The 22997-nt window shown below is 39.9% G+C and overlaps 1 protein-coding gene across 1 annotated transcript in view; it reads left to right on the top strand.

The window, feature by feature from the left end:
- Nucleotides 1–646: 646 nt before the first annotated feature.
- rock2a (rho-associated, coiled-coil containing protein kinase 2a) overlaps nucleotides 647–22997 on the top strand; it is a 45417-nt gene continuing 23066 nt past the window's right edge. Inside the window, exons 1-2 of the mRNA XM_085379221.1 lie at nucleotides 647–1488; nucleotides 22449–22530. Coding sequence (XP_085235347.1) covers nucleotides 1390–1488; nucleotides 22449–22530 — 181 coding nt within the window. The 5' untranslated portion in view covers nucleotides 647–1389. The remainder of the gene's footprint in view (nucleotides 1489–22448; nucleotides 22531–22997) is intronic.

Consider the following 22997-nt stretch of genomic DNA (forward strand, 5'->3'; position numbering starts at 1 on the left):
CCTCTCCATCCAATTCATTTATGAGAAACCTGTATCCTGCCAAACTTGTTACATATCCTCCATCTTGAGTGTGGACTGTCACCTTCAGATAGAAGATATAAAGTCCTAAAATGCAGACTGGATTACTTTAAAAAGGAATTTGTCATCTTATCTTATTCACTCTTTGCAAAGACAGCTTCTGTGACAGCACTAGGAATTCCCCTAAGTAGTATATTGTATTGTGTTTCAGCTTATTTTGTGCGAAATAAATAAAGACATGGTGTAATATGTCATGTTTCCCAGTTCATCTGAAGCTGTATTGCCAAATTCTAAAATCTCAGACGAGCTAGTTATTTTTATTATATAAAACCTTAGAATTTGAAAAGAGTGTACTTTCTTTTGATCATCTTTGTGGTTGTCTTGCTCGTACTTATTGTTAAAAATATAAACTTATTACAGTTATGAACTACACAAAGAATGGATACTTTTGACCTACTAAAGAGAAGAGTTAAAGTTTTTGATATTAAAAGATTACACGAGAAATTTATCTCAAGCTATATCCAGGTTGGAGGGCAGGACTGATGGATTATGGGTAATTGAGTCCTCGGTGTGTGTGTTGATGTCAGGGGGCGGAGAGTGCGAGAGTACAGCCTCCGTGTGTGTTGGTGTGTAGATGTGAGTGTACGGTGAGGAATTCAGCTGCTGGATGAGTTTTTTCTGCGAGAGAAACTTATTTTTTTTGGCGTCCACGTCTTGAAGCGAGGAGGACAAATGCGAAAATGCGAGAAGAAATCCAGGAAGAGGCGAGCGAGTGCTTATTAAAAATTCAGCGCGGGAGAGCAGACGTTATTACCCGTTCGGAGGACTTGTGGCAGCACCGAGGATAAACTCCACTTCTAACGGGCTAAAGCGTTGTTGAATGGGGTGAAACGAAGCGGATTTTTTCCCTCCTAAAGATAGCAAGTCCAGGAAGAAAAAAAAATCCAAGCGGTCGAAACCCAGAAGGAAAGGGGAGTAAAAAGGGGGCAAAGAAAACGCCCTGCTTTGCTGCCTGTTGCTGGTAAATTCAAACTTTATCGCCAAGTTTAAAAAATGCATCTTCCACTTAACGAGAGGTGATAGTTCAAGTCGTCATTCCTAGCTTAAAGCCGGGCGGGTTTGCTAACTGACGGCCCCCTCTCACTTGGCAAGTTTTATGTTTTTGGAAGCATTGGGAATATTTTCTCCTCGTTGTGCACACCATTCCTGTTGGAAGCGATTTGGGTGGGCTGGGAGCCCAAAGGCTGCTCCGCCAGGCCTGCGGCCATTAGCCAGGAACAAAGAGGGTTCACATGTAAACTCAAACAGTTTGGAAAAGCCTCTTCATTAGTTTTTAAAACCCAACTTTTAACCACCAACGACGGCGCAGTCATGTCGCTGGGCGCCGAGAGGAGGATGGAAACCCGGCTGAAGAAGCTGGAGGACATGATCAGAGACCCCAGATCTGCCATAAACCTGGAAAGTTTACTGGTGAGTCAAGTGGGATCCACTTCATAGGTTATTAATGATGTTGTCTGATCGCTGAATGGCTAGGCACGCATGCACGCCCTCAGGTGAGCTAATTGCATTTAAACACCTTTTCATGTTAAAACGGTGCCGTTTATGATTTAAGTGTTATCGCCTGGTGGAGACACTGTAGACAAGCCTGATTAATAGTTAAATCTGGGTGCAGACAGAGCAGTTTGGGGCTCTTTGAGGCCTGTCTACAGATTAGGATTAACTACTTGAGATAGCTCCCCTGGGTGTTTTCATGGAGACTAATATTTTTAGATAACATATGGGCCCACCAAGCCACTGTAGTCCTATCAGTCCCAGATGTAACCACAGAACCATTGCAGTCTTCCTACACTGGTATGCAAATAGGATGTTGGCTATGGAGGACCCAGTCTGCCAAAAATCCAATAAACCATATTGGCAGCAATTAATACCAGAAAATATATATAATAACAGTGTTTAGAATTAAATTAAAAGTTAAAGTAGAAGAAAATATGAAAATTTGTCTCATACTCCTGTACCACCTAACATTTATCTATTTTAATGAGAAGAAAACAATTAGTATGAAGTTGTAAAACTGCGTATCTCCTACTGTTTCAACCACTCAGGTAAATGTGTAGATTTTTATCTGAAGTTCCACTTAATTATTATTTAAATTGTATTCATCTTCCATTTGTTTTTCCCCTTTGACCTCCCGAATATAAATAAGTGACAAGATAATAAACGAGCAATAGTATTAAGGAAAACAAATATATAAGTTATTGGAAGTGTTAGGTTATATCATGTCAGTGTCATGAACAATGTGAGAATGGCTTACTTTTTTGTTTCTGGATATTGTCTAAATCGGTTCTCTATATTTGCCCACCAGCTTAATTCATTAATTTAATTAATTAATTTTACAGTTAATTAATATAGTCTTCTGGAAACTGGAGTTTTGTCCCTTAGTAGTAGTATTAGTAGTAGTAGTAGTAATGATGAAAATCATTGAAGATTAGTTTCATGATATCTTTGTAGCTGAAGGAGAAAAACTAACTTTAAAGAGGTAAAACAGTGAGTATGTGTTTAGTCTATTGTACTCTCAGCAGCTGCTATTAGATTCTGACTGGAGATCATTTTGATTTGAATATTTCTGTTTTGTAGGGTGGGATTTTAGTACGCTCTGGTGCTTACATATAGCATTGCATTTGATTAGAATTGAGAGGCATGTAAAATCTATCATGTTTGTCTTTCTCTGACAGCTATCTTACCCCCCCATTTGAATATTGGCCTCAAATTTAAGATAGCCTCTGTGTGTGTGTTTATACATACATGAATGTAGCATGGGAAGAGTCATGTCTGGTCATTGTCCAAAAGAGCTTTTTCTCAGATGTAGCAAACAATGGGAGATTGTCCAAGCCAGATGTGTTCTTACTGCTGGAAATAATCTATGTAGTTTGACCATGACAACCACTCGCTTGCTGTTTTCTCTTTGGGATAATCAGACTTTTCTCGGACTTTGACCACTTGGGAGCTGACAGGGTAACCATCATTTGATGCCAACTGATTTGGGTATTTGTGGTTTAATATCTCCCTCGGGTGATATCTGCAAAAGTCTCCCTGTTCATTTCTAATAATGTGTCATTTGTCTGATCCCCTTTTCCCCCTTGCAAGCTTTTTTCTTTTTCTTCAAGTTGGGTGACTACTTCTTTATTTGCTTTAGCTTTGTTCTTTTAATAAGTGCCAAAGTGGCACCACAAGAGGAAGTGGCTGAGTAAGACCACATAAGTTGTTTTTGGATTTCAATGCCATCACAGCAAACACAGTTGCTTCGTGGTGGTCATATTGGTGCAAGTTTATGGAGATTTTTCCATTTGAAGAAAAGAAAAATGTAAATATCATAAACTTTCAATTTGCCACAGAGCTTATTTTCTGTGATAATCCAAAACCCTTGTGGTATAAATGTCAGTGCCTTTTTGTTGAGCGATCTGGGACGATGTTCCAGTTTGGCCATTGGTTCTCGAAGTTTTCCCAGCACACCCCACTTCAGAAGCCAGAAGAAGTTCACACCGCAGATTCCACATAACTAACAATAAAAAAAGGAAATTTGAACATGCTGTGTAATATCAGCACAGTAGCATCTGCATACTCTTGTTTATCTTCCCTTAAAAAAAAATCATACCAGTAATCTTTGTTTAATCTGGTTGTCCGTGTGCTGTTACATCAACACGCTGGTTCTTATTCACCTACAGCCTGGCAACCATTTCTATTTTGCTTTCCTCGGGAGAGGGGAGTGAGACGGTGCATTCCCTGAATTTTTTTCCTCAGAGGTAAAGTGGTCAGAAGTTATGAGATTGTGAACGATGTCTCAGGTCCCTGTGTTTACCCTGTGCGGGGATGAGTCAGACCTGTTTGTACAGCCGCTTATGTGACGTACAATTGAAAGATTTTTTGATTTTTTTTTTTTTTTTGGGCCAACAGACGATGGACTTGCCTGATTGCAGACCTTTCATTAACCACCCACATCTGGTGATTTCTTTAGCAGCTCAGTGATTGTCAGGGTATGGACGATGGCCCAGAAGTAATGGATGTTGAGCCAAATAAGGATAGCGTTTGCAATTATTGCCATTGATACAATCAAATAACTCTTGCTTTCTAAGTTGGCGAAGGACTGATGTATTAGAATTGAAACTGTTTAAATGTGTCTGTCTTTAAGTTTTGTGATGACCTAACGTTGCATAAGGCAGTGGAAAAATTCTTCCATTACACCAGTGTATATCACGACTTTGGGCTTAAATGGGAAAAGAGGTCTTCCGACAATTTAGATCAGCTCTGTTCTCCCAAAATAAATTTAGATCTCGGTTATTTTCTGGACCCTAGGAAAGCTGGAATCCCAAGCTATTTTCAGACCTATTAACTGTAACTTTTAGCCAACATTGTGTGATGTTGCCTACTTTAGCTTTAAAGTTAGAGGGTGGTGTTTGAATTTCTGGGGCCCCTAACTGGATGTGACAGAGTGCAAACACACTGTCAGCTCTATCTTAAAAAGCATCACCTCACCCCTTTTAATGGGCCCCTTCTGACTCAGCCCACCCCCCCTTTCCCATACATCCCTTCCCCTGGGGTTCTCCCGCCCCCCTCCATACAACTTGAGGCAATCCTGGTCAAGTCCTGAGGAAGAATTCGGCATAACTTGACCACCGGTGGTGTTTACTTCCTGCACATGAGCTGGGGAGAGAGAGGTGTTGAGTGTTTGAGACAAAAGTTGAGTGGGAAGCATGCGTAGGAGAGAACAGGCTGCGGTTTTCCATTTTTAGCAGCCTCGGTGCTGTCGCTGGGATCAAGAAGTTTTGCTGCTCGGTGTGTTCAGACACACGCATGCACACAAACAATAAATGCTAAGATATGTCTTGTTTTTGTTTGGGTTTTGGGGGTGGGGGTGGGGGGGGGGGGGGTTGCAGGTGAAGGAAAAACATGCATACTTAAAGTGCCTAGATAATTGCTCACAGGCTCATATTTGGTAAATAATGAATCACAAATCCCCTGTTATTGTGGCATGGCAACGGTACCAGAGGGAGCCACATTGTGTGGACCCTTTATTTATTCTTCTCACTAACAGCTTAGTGAAGGAAACTCGGTAATTAATTTCAGGTTTGTGCTTTTTTTCCCCTTTCCTTTTCTTTTTTAAGTGATCATGAAGGTAATGCATTTAAGGAGCAGTGGGCAGGCTTCCCTTAGGATAAGGAAAACTGACGTGGAGGAATGTGCAGCATCTGTCAGGGAAACTCGGTCACCTTCCTTAGTCAATCTTCAACTCTTGTGATGAGATGGGGCAGAGCTGCTGCTATCTGTAAATCCAGCCACAGAACAGCCAGGGGAAAAAATAATACTTAAATGATGCGTTAATGCCGCCCCACTCTCTGGTTATATAAACTGTAGATCACTATATTGCCTCTATCAGCACTCGATCAAGCGTAACCTCAAGTCTCAGCAACCTTCCCCTTGTGCAAACGGTAGGGATCGTTATTTGGCAGGACACCACTGCTGACTGAAGTGCAGGACTTAACTTGGCAGCTCCAAGTACAGGCAGTGATTGTTAAGGAGCAAGCACAAGATGGGGCCTTTCCCGGAATTAAAGAAAAAGACAAAACTAAAATATGGACAGGTTATTTGCAAATCACTCAAGTTTCTGCTGTCCTAAAGGAAATGACCTCACTGAGTAAATAGTTGGCAGCCATACATGGGGCTCAAAGTTCCATAGACTTCTGTCCTGCCTGCACTTTCCCCGTTCGCTTTCTAGCCTTATCTCTTTTCCCTGGCCCTACTTTTCTCTCAGCCCCTCCCCTCAGGCTTGTTAAACACACTGCAGGTATGTTAACTGTGTTTTCATACTTTTGCAGGCCCAGGGCGTGCAGATAACTTAATGCACAGCACTTATGTGTGAATGATATGGGAAATAGAGCTAAAAGCTTGTATGATGCCTTCCAGTTTATCTCTGGGGGGCAATCCCTGTCCATTTCTTTTAAGATCATTTGGAGTGATGCTCTTTTTATTCAGCATTAGTTGGGAAAGCCTTTTAATACATATGCTGTCTCTTTTGCTTAGTACTGGTTATTCACGCCCTTTTTTTCTCTCCCTATTCCTACTCGTATATGCTTCATTTTGTTTTGTTTTTTTCCATTAATTTTTTTGTCTTCTCATCTCCCATTTTCTTCAGCTTTTTTCTTTCTTCCCCTCCCCTTTAACTTATTGTCACTCCACTTCTCACCTACACTAGACTTTCTTCCTCTGTAGCTATTGGGATAAATGATATCCCCTCTTTGTCAACCTGAGTTTTGGCTTCTTCTCTGGAGTGTAGTTGAGTTGCTCTCAGGCAAACAGCAGCAGCAGACCAGACCCGGCTTCAGTGTGCTAGCTGGATAGAAACACTGCCTTATAAGGCACTGGGGATGGTGGCCCCAGCCAATTTTTTTTTTCCTTCAAAACAAGCCGGTCTCTCGGCTCCACACCACCTCTGGTGAGTCGGCCGGGCCTCTCCATGGTCTTTTTTTGGTTTTTCGCTCCACTCCAGTGAAGAAGACCCGGCGTCTTCTGGGTGTGCAAACCCTCAGCAGTCTCAAAATGTCAACCTTCACTTCAGTTATGCAGCTCCTGGTCTCCTTTAGTGGTCAGAGCTAGGAAACATGATAAGGGTTTTCCTTGTTTATTAAAGCCATACATGGCCCACCAGAGGCTTTTTTGGAAATAAAAAAACACTTAAGGCCTGTAAGAAAGAAAAAGAGTAGGGGAAATTTAAAAATGTATTTATTTAGGTCAGTATTTTAATTCTGATTATTTATTCATTGGCTTAGCAAACATCATCTAGTTGCTGAACTTAAAAGCATATGCCTTTACAGGGGATTTCCATAAACTTAAAAAATAACCCAGGAGTAGGACAAATATTGATGTAGGGAACTGGGTCGTCTGGTAGTTGAGTTCTGATTGTTAGGCGTGGTGTTTAACCGCAAAGCTCATCTTGCAAGGACACACTCTGGTCTCTGCTGGCTTTCTGCCACCGTGGGATGTCTGCAGGCGCAAATCGGGGAGTAGAGGGGTCCTCTACTTAATTATAATGTGTATGTCTTGCATTACAACACGGATGTTTGGCTGGTTGTCAATGTTGCATGTTTACCTGCAGAGATCATTAATACCATAGATCGTAGCTTAGCACAAAAGCAAAATAAGGGCAAAAACCAACACCTGCCTTTTTTACACTAATAAAGCTAACTAATTGACATGTTGCATCTCATTAATTTTGGTGATTAAAGTAATATGATGCTGGTTGTTAAAGATTTACGTGTCAGACAGGTGGTTTCCTGTCAGCTACACTCTGAGAACCCCAGGAAGTTACCCAACCTGGCCAAGAATGAACTTTTGTCCAAAATGAACCTCCTTGTTTCCTCATTTGCTGTTTCCTATACATTGGACACTCAATGGGTTGCTCTACATTTGGGAGCAAGTTTAGATTTTGGAAAAATTATTATTGTTTTGTGTTGCACAGCATGTATTTTGAATACAACTTTATACATCTGTGTGTTGATGTTCACTTCTCAGTGTTGCCCTATCACAGGTAAATTGTTTTTTGCTTATATAGTGTCCCATATACAATTTCAAACTGTTATTTTTTTTTCCACTTGCAGTTCAGATATGATATGCCCAGTGTGACCATTTTGAAACCACTGTAAACAGCGGTTCATCAAAGCAGGCAGTGGGTTGAGTCAGACTGTGTTTTTAAGCTAAATTGCAACATTAGTGCAAGAAATACAACAGAGTTGATAAAAAGTGACACAGTCATTTCCCTTAACATCATAAGTCTATAACTATATATAATATGTTCTTTGCAGTTGATGCCAGATCATATTTGAAGATGGATCTTTGCCCTCAGTACTGTAGCTAATTAATGATCACATTTGTACCCCTGCTCTTGTTTTTCTCGTGTTACAGTTTGTTGGACACATTTTTGAGAAAATCTCTAGTGAAGCGGCTGCTCTCAAGTCGAAAAGATTAGAGCTAATCTTGGACAGCAATCACCTGTTTTTCTGTAACTACTTGCAGGCAGTTCATGCAAACACTTATACTTTGTATTCCATTACTTAAATAAATTCTGATAAATCTTGAATGTTCATTTTGCTTTTCCTTAGCCAGCTGTAAAAAATTAATTACTAACTGAACAAAAATCAAAGTCCACACCTTAAAATACCCACACATTAATAAACACCTAATTCTCAGCACCTTGATTTCATGTTATATAATGCCTCAGACAAATGGAACAAGATATGAGTCAGGAGCTGTCCAACAGGGATGTGAGAAGAAAGTTTAGAATGAGGAAGAATGCAAGCACAAGAATTGACTTTCTCAAAATTTACATGGAGATTTTCCAATTGTGGCATTGGAATGACCCCCCTCTTTGCATCAAACATGAGGGCAGGAAACAGTACTAGTTTCCTGAGTTGTGTTGTGTTACAGGAACTTTGTGTTATTTTCCTGCGTTTCTGTCTTCCCTGTGTCATCATCCATGTGATTTGGCTCTTCTTCTGTGGACTTTGAGCCTACTCTAAACCAGAATTGGAAGGACTTTGACACTATGGCCACACTCAGTCAGCCTCACACACACACATAACAAAAGACGCTGGTAGTGATTGGGCCAGCATGCCAGTTTTGTCATATTTTTTGAGTCCACATTTCCCTCAGTCACATGACTCTTCCAGACACAATATTTAGAAGTCTGCCAGGTTGAAATAAACCAGACTTCTCCTTAATATGACATTTGGACTAGAAGCAAAGCTGAAATCTGAGATATTGATGTGTTTACGGTGGTGTAGGGTTCTCATGTATGCACACAGAGATTTCACCTTAATCTCTTTGCTGTTTTTGTCTAGACATAAAGACTGTGGTTGATATTTTAACTTAAAGTAGGATTTGGTTATAATGCAGCACTCAGGTTCTGTGACCTTCCTGCATAGTTTTTGAATCTTACTGCTCTGCAGGAAGACTTAACTTTTGAAGAACTTTCAGTTCCCACACCGATCAAAACTGTAAAGGTCATGAACTCAGTTATGCAAATGGCTTTGTGGTTAACAGTGACGGCAAAAATCCTGTTGTTGACTTTGTTGTCATGCTGTGCAAAATCTTCCCCCGGTGGCGCGAGCATTGAGGAGTTTAATACCTGAGTCTTGGTATATTTTTAGTTTCAACTGAGGGTGTGAGTGAGAAGAGCAGAGAAGAGAACAGGAGGCTCCCACGCATAACGCACAATCCATCTGGCCTCAGCCTTATCATTCCATCACAACCTGCTGGTGAAACACAGCCTCCTACACGCATACACAAACTTTCTGTCATGCACACATGCTTATGCACAGGCTCGGGCACTCATAGATACGCATTAGTGTCCATTTTCACAAGCAAACAACATTTATTCAGTTGATCTTAGCAACACACAGCCTGCATTGTGTGTAGCCAGCAGCAACAATAGAGCTATACAGCTCATTACCAAACAGCTACAGATTGTCAGTGAGTTCACTGCCTTTAGTAAACACAAACAAGGACATTCGTATGTTCGCACTCGAGTTTAGACCGGGAGTGTTTGTGTTGAAGCTGGCAGTTATAATTGAAATGGTTTGTGTCTATACTAAAAATATTTATATACAAATGTACTCATAGACATGCCAAAGGATCGAAACAAAATCTAAGCCTAATGATGTCATCTTAGTGCTATGTTTTTGTTTTGTTTGTGTGTGTGTGTGTTGTAATTTAAATTTGCCTCATATTGGGTGGTATGGTTGTGCAGTGGTTAGCACAGGCAACTCGCCTCATTTGAACCCTGCTTCCTTCTGCAGTCCAAACACATGTATGGTTTGGCTGTGGGTGTGTAGTAGATTAAGTACTTGAAATGTATAGAATAACACACTTTATGCACAGCTAGAATGTAACTTGTAGCCTAAAGAGGTTAGAAAAGGCCAGAAAAGCATTTTATAAATGTGAGAACATATGGAAATAGCCACCACGTTGTCACCGGTTAGCTTCTGAAGAGCATTTTTTTCACTGTTGCCATCCTGCTGTTTCCTGCTCAAACCAGATGTGCTGAATGCGTGGTGGCTTTGACTGTCGAAAGCTGTTAGCCAGAGAACATTTTACTCAGTATGACACAAAACATTTACTACTTATAGATTTTTGTAAGTAATTTTTGCAACTGCAGGCATCACATCCTGCTGGCATTAAAAGGAATGCAGGTTAAGGAAACTTCTAAGTTGGCTTCACTTCTTAAACTAAGAAACTATGTCTGTCTTTTATACAGTCTGTGGCAATAGACTTAAAATAAAGGAATTTCTGAATTCTAAGGAAAGGGTTCGGTTTCCCTCTTGGATTGCTTAATTAGAGGAATTTTTTTCAGAGACTTGAGGCCCAACAGTTTGCTGGAAAATGGTAGCCATTAACCAGGGCAGGCTTGATGTAATCCTTGGGTTAATTGTCAGTAAAAACAACATTTTAGTATGAATTGTGACAGGTTGCCGCCAAAATGAAGTGTGCCTTGCACAAATGCAGTCTTTGTGCTCAATGGATAGAACATGACTTTAAATGTCAAACAGCAGAATGGCTGGTTGACAGAACATCGTTATTATAAGATTTGAGATTAAGTTTTTATGTGCAAGCAGTCTTCCCTTGCCCCTTTTTTCCTGGCACATTCCTCAGTGTACTTAATAATAAAGCGTGGGGAGGGCGCAGGAGCATGAGACAAAAATATGTCAAATTCAGGAGCAAGAAGTAATTGTTATTCCCAGTGGAGACATTAGCTGCGCTATTTGTGAACCCAGGATTCCTGCTGTTGTCTTTCTCGAAGAGTTTATGGGCTCTGCCTGGCAAGGTCCCCTCGCTCTGCCCGGCTGGCCAGCCCACCATTTATCCACACAACTATTTTTAAAACTGCTGGAATTCTATCAAAACATCAACTTTCTGCTCAATCCTTTTAAAGCTCAGAGCAGTGCTGCTTGTTTTCTGTTCCACATGCCTAGTGATGAGACGGTTATGAGGAGAGGAAGAGTGGTGGGGGGGAGTGGACTAAAAGTGGAGCAGAGGGAGGTTGTGACTTTTAATAGTTAGGGCTATTCCTTTTCTGCTTTTAGCTTCTTTCAGGTTAACATCATTGCATTCTTGACTGGTGGATCCACGTGGCTTTTTATAGGGTGATAAAGAATGGAAGCAGGCGAGGGGAGAACAACCGCTCTGTCAGCGGCAGGTTGGGTAAATAAAAAGGGAGAAGAATAGAATGTGCTGAAACGGCGCTCTTATAAAATGCCTGCCTCCTGCGACTTCAACCAGTCTCAGCTCTTTGTATTTTGCAGGAGTTGCTATGCGACGAGCCATAACCCACGGGCTGGATTACAGTATAGCAGAGATAAAGAGCCATCTAATAGATACATAGCAATTCATACTGATAAGCCTGACTGGGAAGATACTCCTATCAGCTCAAGGAGACTGTAAGGATGTTAATAACTCTACAAGGAAGTGTAGCCCACTATATATCAAAGTGTGCTAAAGAAACTGACTGGATAATCTGTAATTATTCACATTCATTATTACAGAAATAAACATTCCCTTTAATTTAAGCGAAGCCAACACTACATTAGTTATCCGAAAGGGCTATATATACAGAGGACCAAAACGTCCAAAATCATGAATGTAAAAAATAAACATGTATGATTTTAAATGCAGTAAATTTCCACAGCATGTCTTTTATCCTGTCTTCCTTCTCTCACCCCAACCGGTCGCAGCAGATGGCCGCCCCTCCCTGAGCCGGAGGTTTCTTCCTGTTAAAAGGGAGTTTTTCCTTCCCACTGTTGCCAAAGTGCTTGCTCATAGGGGGTCATATGATTGTTGGGTTTTTCTCTGTATCTATGAAGTGCCTTGAGGCGACTTATGTTGTGATTTGGCGCTATATAAATAAAATTGAATTGAATTAAATTAAATATTAAAAATAACTTAGTGACTGCAAGGCATCAGTCACATAGCCCTAGAGGCCAGTCAATAACCCCATTGGCTACTAGATGTTGCTAGGAGAAATTGCTGGCAAAGAGGGTGCTGCACCAAAAACCTCTTTGTGATTACAATTGTTGCTAACAATTGTAATCACAACAACAAAAAAGACGTAACATAAACCAAATGGAGACTGTTCACCTTTACAGTAAAAGTTATGCTTTATTTCTATAACCGGGGGCTACTGTGGCAATCTCCTAGTGACCAAAGGAGTTGCAAGGATGTTTTTGGTGCATCACCCTCTTTGTGACCTTTTTTCTCAAGCAACCACTTGCCAGTCAGTCAGGATATACACATTGTGTTTTCAGGTGACCCTCCTGTGTGTGACTGAACCGTCTTCAGGACCCTTATCGGAGCTTTAGCAAATGATATTGCAGAGACAGTAACCATTTGCCAAAAAGTTGGGGAACAAACAAATTGCCTTTGTTATTGGTGGCTGGTAGGAGGTTGCTGACTGGTTTCTAGGCCTGTGTACTGGACTTAAAACACATTCCTGTTTTAAGGGGGGGGAGACGACTAAATGAAGACCAGAAATGGCAGTTTATGTCACATTTTAAAGGAATGAGGAACGAGTATTGTCAGTATTTTGTGGTTTTAGTGACTGTCATTATTAGTAAGGTTATATATTTACCTGTTTATTGTTTATTGTCTCAAATTCATTGAAGTTAAAACTATTGATGCAGCTTCGTTCCCCCAGAGACTTAACCACTTATTTAATATTCAAGAAATGCTGCTTCCACAGACTTCCAGTCGCCTTTGCATTTACATTTATTTTATTTTATTTTATTTTATTTTTTTTATAGTAATGGAAGTTAATTGAAAGAGCTATTTGCAGTCATTTCCCTTGTGTAACTCCAATGCACTAAATGGCTTATTATGCATGACCTTTGAGGTTACTGCTAATCCTGCAGTGTAAGAATTACTATAAATGTGGTTCAGGAAAGCATTTTGAAGTGGACTGGTGCAATTAGCAAACAAAATAAAATAAACCAAATGCGTGTCTACCAACATAATATCACTCTCGCTGTGGAGCCTCTCATCATCACCATGGTAACATTTATTTGTACCTCCCCCACACTTGATTCATCTTATTTAAAGGAGGGATACAGAAAGGACAAGGATAAGAAAAATATATCACCATGAGGTCCAGCTTGTAAATGGGGAATGTTTGCTACGTGCCTGCAGCCAGTCCAAGCGTTACCAGTGTTTACTTTGCATTTCTCGTGGCAACTGTCAGCAAACAGCTTTTGTCAACTTTTTCATGTCCAAAGTTGGAAATCTGCAAAACTGAATTCCTTCTCCATTCGATCTTTTACGGTGTGCTGGCTTGGGTGTAGAGCTTTCTCTCTCCAGTCTTCTGTTTGAGCCGTTTCACTTTGACAATATGTGACAGGTTACTGGCAGTTAATTTCTGAACTTGTGAATGACACTTACATTCTGCTTACTTTGAAGATGTATTGTGCATGTTTGCTTTCATTGCATGGACAGGAAAAAGGATGCATCTCACGTACATTTGCTGCATGTGTGGCCTTTTCAGGCGTGTGTCCGTCTCTGGTGGAAAATGCTGAGCAGTGCTGCTTGTTTTATCATAGATAGCCGGCAGGACTGATTGTAAGTCACTTCACGGAGCCTGTCGTGGTTTTGTGGGCTGTTCTTTCGCCTTTGAAAATGACTTAAGCTATGCACACAGTACCCTAAACGAATACACTTGATTTGTTAACAGACACTAACATATTCCAGCCTGCATGCTCAGGCAACTGCCGTTATCATAAAAGTATCGTATGCAAGAAAATTATGCTTTCTGACAGTTTTGTTGAAGAATTTAAATTTGTGACAAATCTATAATCGAACAATAGGCTCATCTCAAGTGAGGCTCTTGGGGTTTGACGCTGCAGACTAGTATTACTAATGTTTATCCGGTTAACAATGGTGTGAGCTTGTCGCATGTCTCCAGCAGTTTCAGATTCTGGTTAGAGTGGCCTGACAGAGAGAATCTATCGCCAGCTGCAGTCCAGAATACAGAGTCAGTCTGTACAGTGATCGAGAGAGACTGTGCAAAGCATCAACAGTGAAAGGTGAACAAGCTGGTAGGGAATATCTGCTATCTGCAATGGCAGCCATGACTTTTAAAATAAAATCAATGGGATTGTCTTCCTGTACATCAGCCACATATGGTGTCATATTTTGTTTTGTATTTAAAAATGGTAAAAGAATTCTACAAAGCCGAATTAAAATGGCCTCAGTGAACACTTACATCATGGGAATGAATCAGTGGCCGATGGTGCATTCCAGTTGAAGTTGGAATTTCCGAGATGAAGTCGGAATTTTCAACTCGGAAAGTTGGAGCCGCTCCACAAACCCCAACTTAATGGGGGCTGTGCGGCTGTGAACACAAGCGGTAGTAAAAGTGCAAAATCCGTGCCACCACTGCAGTGTGTTTGTGACTCTAAATAAATAAGCCATTTGCAAAGCATTGACTGGGTTCTATCTGTGAACGTTGTGTAGCTGTGCAATAAACAAGCACTATGCTGTTGTGTTGTTAATAATGCATCAGTGGCTCCACCTTGCTAAGGGGCAAAATAAATCCTGCTTCTTTTATTTTTGTTTGTTTGTTTGCTACATCATGTTACTATTTAAACACACTCATCTCGATGGTAATGTCACTCCGACATCCGACTTCCAAGACAAATGGAACACATCAAAAGTGCCAAGAAATTATGTTTGGTTACTCTGAAAGTGTTTTTTCAAACAAATCAGGAGTGTAATGCACAAAACTCACTCTCTCACACACACACACACACACACACACACACACACACACACACACACACACACCAGTACCTGCCAGGCACGATCCCTAATAAACCCCCACTAAACGGCAAAGACTAATCTGAGAGATTTACTTTAAAAACATCAATCAGCAGAATTTCGTGATCAAGACATGTACTCGGGCAGTGTCTGATTAACTTCTGATAAATATGTGTTATATTTAAAATACTTTTTGTTTCAAAATTTGTAGTCATCTTTTTTATTATACATACAATATGGACTAAATTAAATTTACAATGTGACACAAAGACGATTTATTATATGAAAATATGCTTGGTTGTTGGATTTTTGCTGTTGATTCATTGAGCTAATTTTGGACACTGCTACTATGCATCCATTATGTGTTTTTCATTGTCTCTCACCGCCTGACGAATATAGAGCTGCAGTAGCAGCAGTAACGGTGCCTCAGAGGAAATGACTTGCACACAGGGACTGGCTTCATGACACAGTGAAATTATCTGCCAGCCCTGGGGTGGGGTGGATCATTTCCTGTATTGCCATGCTCGCGCATGTGTGCATGTAGGTATATGTACACGCACGTGCACGCACACAAACACGCACCCGACAAACCCTCTCCACCCCCACACATGTGTGTATTTTTTTCCCTTAGATAGTAGTTTTGTGAGAGGTCGGTCCTTTAATGGGGAAGTTGAGTTGATGAAACAGAGTGCTCCGCTCGCTCGACGTAAGCCGATTTCATCCGAGCGGAGAACGATGGAGAGAGGAGGACGGGCAGATAAGTCTGAGAGGCTACAGAACAAAAAAGTGGAGAAGCCTAGAAAGGAAGTGATGAAACTGATTGTATCACAACGCCTAACAGCGCAATAATGAAAGAAAAAGAAAAGAAAAAGGAAAGTGACAAGTATGCAGCGTATGCACTGCGTCGTGTTCTCATGTTCTCATTTGGCTCGGTCCAGTGTTACGAACTGCTCCTTATTGACCGTTGAGGAATGCATAGCTGACAAAAGTTGATAGATGACTTTCTTACTGTTACACGCTGTAACGATTAGAGGTTAGCAACAGTCCGTCCTTTGCTTATTTAATGGTTTCCCTGCATTGCCCTGGGTCATACTTATGAAATGTCTGCGATACTGCAGTACAGTGCCCAGCTTTTCTTCCTGTCGGGGAAAAATAAGAATATAACAGGACAACACGCATCACAGAATTTTTTTTTGTTTTGTTTTGTTTGAGGTAATCAGATGTCACAAGAATAACTGAAATACATCTGTGAGTAATAATGTACTGGCCACTGTTTAGTTTGGGGTAAATACTCATCAGCTGCTTTGTTTGTTGCCTGCCACACATTTTTCAGGAATGTCCACGAATCAGACTGTGTGTGTCAGAGGAAGAACAAGAATGAGTGTGTCTAATGTTGGGTTTGTTTTATTCAGCTGTTCACACACTTTCTCAAATACCTGTAAGTGGTAGAGCTGCTACACAAGATAGGCGTGTAGTGCCAGCATGGGGTGACTCCTCTTGTTCCTATTTCCTCAGAAATTTGGTTGTATAGAAGCCTATTGGAGGGGGGGACAAACCCATGCCCCCCTTACTTTATGACATTGGTAAATACTTTCCTAATGGCCTCAGTCACTGAATATACCTCTCTTTAAATTAGTCTCTCTAATTTTCTCGAAGCAACTACTCTGAGATTCTCACAGCCTTTGTCCCAACCAGTATGAACAAGAGAATATGCATATACGAACATGCAGTTAGGAGGAAAGGAACCACTTGAGAACAGAAGCATGCCACATCAGCTCTCAGATACGGTGGAAGCAAAGTTACTAGTGTTTGTGACAATGTATATACCAAAGTATATTGCAAAAACAACCAAAGAATTTCTCATTGCAAAACAATCTTCATTGGCCAAGTCAGTCATCTGTTCTCAGCCAGGAGCACATGCTTTTCAGTTACTGAACATAAAACCGAAGGCAAAGATACCCATAAACGAACACCAACTGAAGATAGCCTGACTGAACATCCAAACACTTATGTCCATGGAGTCTAGACTTAAGGAAGTCATCGGCCGCTAAGGACTTTTATCCAACTATTGGAAACGGTCCCCATATTTAAAATTGTAGTCAATTTTTTAATCACAGCTGAGACTCTGTAAACAGGTATGAATTTATATACTGTAGGTTGGGATGTGTCTTTGTGTGAATTTTCCAAAAGTTGTGAAGCACTTTGTATGCTATTTACATGCTGTATGTCTGTGAGGCGATTAGAGGATCATCAGGGGGTCCTTTTGTCCCTCTGTGGGGGGTTACTCCCACTAGGTTTATATCTGGGACTCTCCACCATTTGACCTTAGAACTGAAGAAGCTTCTCGGATGAGAGGTGAAACGTCTTCAAGCAACTTAAAGAAGTCCAGACGCTTTTCTTTGCAAGCTCCTTTGACTTTACATGCTGTAATAATAATAATAATAATAATAATAATAATAATCATCATCACATGCCTATAAATACTATGAGGGTGTTCAGCACTATGAGTGTGGTAAATGCAGGTCTGAGCCTATGACTGTGTGGCGTGTATGTGGAGGTGACTTTATCTCTGGGACCGCCTCTTTTCCAAGGGTTATAGAAACAGCGTGTTCATCATTTATCAGAAGAATATCAGAGAATCAAGAAGGCAGCTGCTGATGGAAAAATGAGTCACTGCTCCACAGTCTGTCTCTCTCGAGGAACACAGCTTTCAGTTAAAACAATTTTCTTCTGTATGTAGTTGCTGTTTGTGTATCCAGTCAGTCAAGTTGAGCACTGTTGTGTTGAATGAAATGCTGAGGGGAAGTTGGCCCTTTTCATTCAGACTCGCTGGGTTGCATTGATGTGGAACTGTTTTCGTTCTGTGCAGTGGTGAGAAAATAGACAGAACATAAACTGTCCTTAGAAAGGCGGTCAGTGGTCTGTAATGTTGAATTTGGATTTGCTTTAAGTTAGCATGTTGCCTTTATTGGAATGGAAGATGCTTGAAAAAAAATTTTTTTTATTTATTTATTTTTAGAAGCTTTCCAAATAGGATGGATGCTCATTAGCTGCTTATTTAGGTCATGTGAGGTCCCTCTGAGGTCCCATCTCAGCCTAGCCTTTTGGTTTTGCTCCCTTAGGTTTAGTAAATGCTGTACAAATGATTTTCAGATTAATGTGCTGCTGGGAAACAAAACCATGGCTTTAAAGGGCTTACTGGACGGCCTGAAAGATACTAATATGGATCTCCTTAAAACCCTTTCCGAAGAACCTGGGAGTTATCTTTTAACACTTTTGAAGGCGAAGGAGTTTCTTTTCAGAAATTTAAAAAGTTGTTAATTAGTAGTCATCAGAGAACATGTGAACTATCCTGCAGTCAAGTTCTGTTATTATCTGTGCCGGTTAAACAAACAAATAAAAAGCCCATTGACCAAGAAAATTGTTGTTTTTGGATATTCTTTAAGTCTTTGAAAGGTCAAAAATAATTCACGAAATATGTGAAGTGGAACAAATACCCTCCTCTCTGAGAATTTCAAACAATAAAAACCAGAAAACATTGGGGAAATGGACATCCAACTTTGAGACTGTGGACTTTCACTTATTTTTATTATCTTATTTTTATTCATTTGTTTGTTGAACTCTGCTCACTATATTTACATATGCTTTTTTCTTTTTCTTTTTTTTATGGAACAAATCTCTGGAGTAATCTGCCCACAGATGTGACTCATAAGGTCTTTTTTTTTTTTTTTTTTTTTTTTTAAGTATAATGGACAATGGATGAAAGAACTGCTGACCTTTATGCTGTAATGTAATATATTCCTTTTAGTTTTTTCTACCTTTATTTTTATTTATTTATTTTTTTTACATTACTCATTCTTATTTTGGTTGTTTTATGCTCCTATTGTTTAAATGTTTGTTATTTACACACAAACTCAGATGCATTGTAGCATCTCTCTGTCACAAATTTAGATTCAAAATCCAAAACAATCAAAAATACAGTTGGCTTTTGGCTTGCAGGGGAAAAAAAACATTTTTAAAGCGATTGCTGATGAATATTTTCTATTTACTATCAGTGTGGGTTACTTTTAATTTGATACATGTGTGCAAAAGCAGTTAGGCAATACTAACAATGTATCATTTCATAATGCACCCAAAACAGCATATTATTGCTAAGGAAGTAAAAAATTTAAAGCACCAAATAAAGAAAACAAAAGATACTCCATACAGGTTTTTTGTTTGTTTGTTTGTTTAAATTGCTCAGGTCCAGATTCCCTCATGAATTTATGGTCTCCCCTACATTAGATACATTTTTATTTTTTAATTTTGAAACTAGATTTCATATTTTTAATTTTGTTTTATGGTTCATCTTTCGGATTAATTCATTACCAGTGGCTGTGTCGTGATGATAAGGGGATAAAAATAAGCTGGTATTGACTGATTATGACACATTTCTTTTATAGTTCATACTTCCTTAAAATAAGTGCAGCCAAATGACTTATATCTCAGTGAGAAAAAGAAAAAAAAAACTGGTAAATGGCAAATTATGGAAATTTTGAATGCACTTTTTGTTTTGACACCTAATCTGTGAGTGCTCACACGTCACATCATCTGCATCATGTGTGAAAAATCAGTGCTGATGCAAACAACAGACTTCCTGGCAGCTCATGACTAGTCTCATTTCATGCAAAAACACAGTGACTTGCTGTGTGACGCAGCCTTTTACCATCCATGCGCCGTTTATGATGGCTTGATTTGTTTTGCAACAGCACTGTGACTAATGTTTCCATAGAGGTGACAAGTTTGAAAATGCTGTTGCTGAGGGGAGGAAGGACAGACAGCATGCCACCATATCCTGAATCCTAGAGCTGGGCGATAGAACGATAACGATATGTATCGCGATATAACTTTTACTCGATAGAGAAATTAAGCTATCGCGATAGACTTCGCCGCTCTTGTCCTCAAAAAAAAAAAAAAAAAAAAAAAAGGTCAGCCAATCCAAATTAAGTAGCGCAGAGCCGAACCAATCACAGCCGCAGCGTCACGTCCGCGTGACTTGTTACGTACAGCACAAGTGCCAAGCCGCACGTGTGTTTGTTTGGGAAACAGCCAGCGGGTAATGGAGCCAGCGCGTAATGGAGGAAATGAGTGTGCCGACTAGAAAAATCAACCGAGCGTGACCGAAGAGAAAACAGATGATGGTTCCAATGCCGGAGAGATTGTCGAACGGAAGAGCCATAGAAGTTCCGTAGTGTGAAGGTATTTCGGCTATTTCAAGTCTGACAAAAAACAGAGTAGCGTGCACTGTAAATTGTGCCGAAAGCAAGTCTGGAAATACAATAAACTGGTGCATGCGTCACACTGTGCGCCACGTTATTGTTTCGGTGAAATGAATTTCTACAATACTGTTACTGTTAATTCTACTCTCTGCAGTGTTTAAATGCTTACATATACACACAGTTACTGTCCGTCCACACATACGACTCGGTTCTGCTTCTATGCCCCAGCTTTGTTTACTTTTTCCCACCGAGGCTTCTAGACTTCTGATTGGCCAACATTTCGGCACGGTTAGGAATCTAGCTCCACCTGCTGCTTTGGCATGTTCATAGCAGCGTTTTCCTTCATTTCTGCCTTTATGTGTGGACGGGATTATTTTTTTAAAACGAAAACGGAAAATCTCCGTTTTCAAAAATACCCGTGTACGTGTGGACGTAGCCTCAGTCTCTGACTGGAAGCGCTAATTCGTCATTCGGCTTTTGTCAGACTAAAGTAACTGTTAAAAGTGTTTGAAAAGCTCAGCTATACAACAAGGAGAGATTGAGAATTTCCTTTTAGTTCTCAGTTTATTTGATATTGACAAAAGTTAGTCAGTTTTGTCTGTTCTTCTGTAAAACAAACTAAGATTTATTTTTAGAATTAATATTTTGTTTCTAAGTGGAATTGACAATTTAGTCTGTTTTGTTTGTTCTATTTTGAAACTTAAACGCTTTAGTGGCTGCCTTTTGTGTAGTTTGCAATATTTGCCTTTATTTATCTGAAAAAGTCTCATGTTCCTTAAGTACATCTACCCTGTTGAACTTATTATGGGAAATAAATATTTAAATAAAAACAAGCTGCTGATTATTTCACATTTTACTTGTGAGCAACGGCACATTTAAATCTTACAAATATAGTTATTTGGCTTATATCGTGATAGATATCGTTATCGCCTGAAATGAAAAAAACATATCGTGATATGAAAAAATCTCATATCGCCCAGCTCTACTGAATCCCATCCGGTTGTTCAGTCTGACGTCACTAGCCGTGTCTGGGTCTAAACTCCGCTGCAGGTCCATATATCAAACGATCACTGTGGCATTACTGAGAGTTGAAAAACTGTCTAAAGTCTTTCATCTTTAATAAAATGATCAGCGTTCTGCTCTACCAGGTGTAACAATTGAGTTTAACATCCAGGCATCCATGAAAACGGAATTTATGACATTCAACGGAGTTAGAAGTTAGCAGGGAGTTAGCTCGCTAGCTTCTATCTAAATACAATATAGCATGTCCTGACTGCGGGGTTTTGGAAACAAATTAAAACGTACAGCTCTGCTATCACTTCTAACATAAATGAAGACAGAAAACTAAACAGCAGTGACGTTTGTAGGGTTACTGAAGTTGGGCTAGCTGGTATATAATGATGTGCTATGTGACCGCTAGCGACACAGCTATGTTAGCATAATATAAACAAGCTAACTTTTTTCCCACTCGATAAAAGTTAACGTGAGTGTTCTCGGTGGTCAGGAACAAATGTAATCGCATGGCAGGATGCTGTAAAAGGACCAAACTTCAGCCAGGAGAACAACTGAGATAATCCATCCACAATAGAGATTGACAGACCACGTGACTTTCGTGCATTGCATGCCGGGAACTCGTGGCAAAACAATCCAAGTACCGCATCAAATGCAAGCATTTGCAGCACCGCAAAACGTTCATTCTTCGGTTCCAATAAATTCTTGCTTTTTCTTTGCCCCCCAAAAAGGTATGTACAAAATGAAGGAGAACAATGCCGGTCCGTACAAAGACAGACTTGATGAAAAGCCAAAGAAAAGATACGAGGGAAAAAATCAAACCAGTGAGGTTAGTCATTCATATACTGCTGCATGGGCTGGGCTGTAGTTACATCCTAAGGTTTTAAAAACTGAGCTTAAACAAATGATTAGCGGTCATAAAAGCTGAGGGAGGTCAACAGGGATCACTGACTGTTTTAGGAGCTTTTTGAGATCAAATAGAAGAAAATACAAAACATTAAACATGTTAACAACACAAAAGCCATATTAAACGCAGACTACTTTAGGCCCGGAAGTAGGATTCGTCGCATCATCACTGAACAACCGAATTGTTAATCCTCTAGATAATCATGTGACCCCCTCGAACTGCTTCAAAGCACATTAGTGCCTTTGCTGTACATTTGTTGATTTTGATTTATTTAACAGTGCAGTGTCATTGTGGTTTCATAACACCTTCCTGCAAAGCATTTCCACTGTGTTGTGGAGGGTTTTTTTATAGATCTCTTAGAGCTTATTATTAATGTTTTGGGGTTTTTTTTTTCTCTTTTTTTGCAGGACTCCATGAATGCGCTGGTCTTAGACTTGGGCTACCCTGCACTACGAAAGAACAAAAACATTGAGACCTTCTTAAACAGATGTGAGTAGCTTAATGAGAGATGATTATCTAGAAGGTGAACAGCTCAATTATTCAGAAAAGGCTGATTATCAAAACCAGTCAAATCATCACTTTATGTAAAAGGTTCGGTATAAAATACTGCCTCTTTGCTGTATTAATCAATAAATGCCTTCCTAATGAGTTTGTTCTTGATTGCTACTTTCAAAGGTTATTTAACATAAGATTATGTTCATTTTGTAAATTCTAGTAGTCATTAGAGTACTATTGTCTATGAAACTCGTTAGACAGAGAATAGTAAAACTGGATATACTTCACAGGGTCTATCATTTTATGGATCAGTCATTATCATGTGAATCAATGGGTGATAAAACCGTGGCTATATCTATCTTTATATATGTCTTCTGGGAAGTCTGAGCATCTCAGCTTAAATTGTTGGAACATTACCTGGATAAGTAGTAGAAAATGGATGGATAAATATATAGAGGATG

The sequence above is a fragment of the Diplotaxodon limnothrissa genome, linkage group LG19 (assembly GCF_057381915.1).
Source record: "Diplotaxodon limnothrissa isolate DT_005_m linkage group LG19, D_limnothrissa_male_GT1.1, whole genome shotgun sequence".
In the NCBI taxonomy this organism is placed as follows: Eukaryota; Metazoa; Chordata; class Actinopteri; order Cichliformes; family Cichlidae; genus Diplotaxodon; species Diplotaxodon limnothrissa.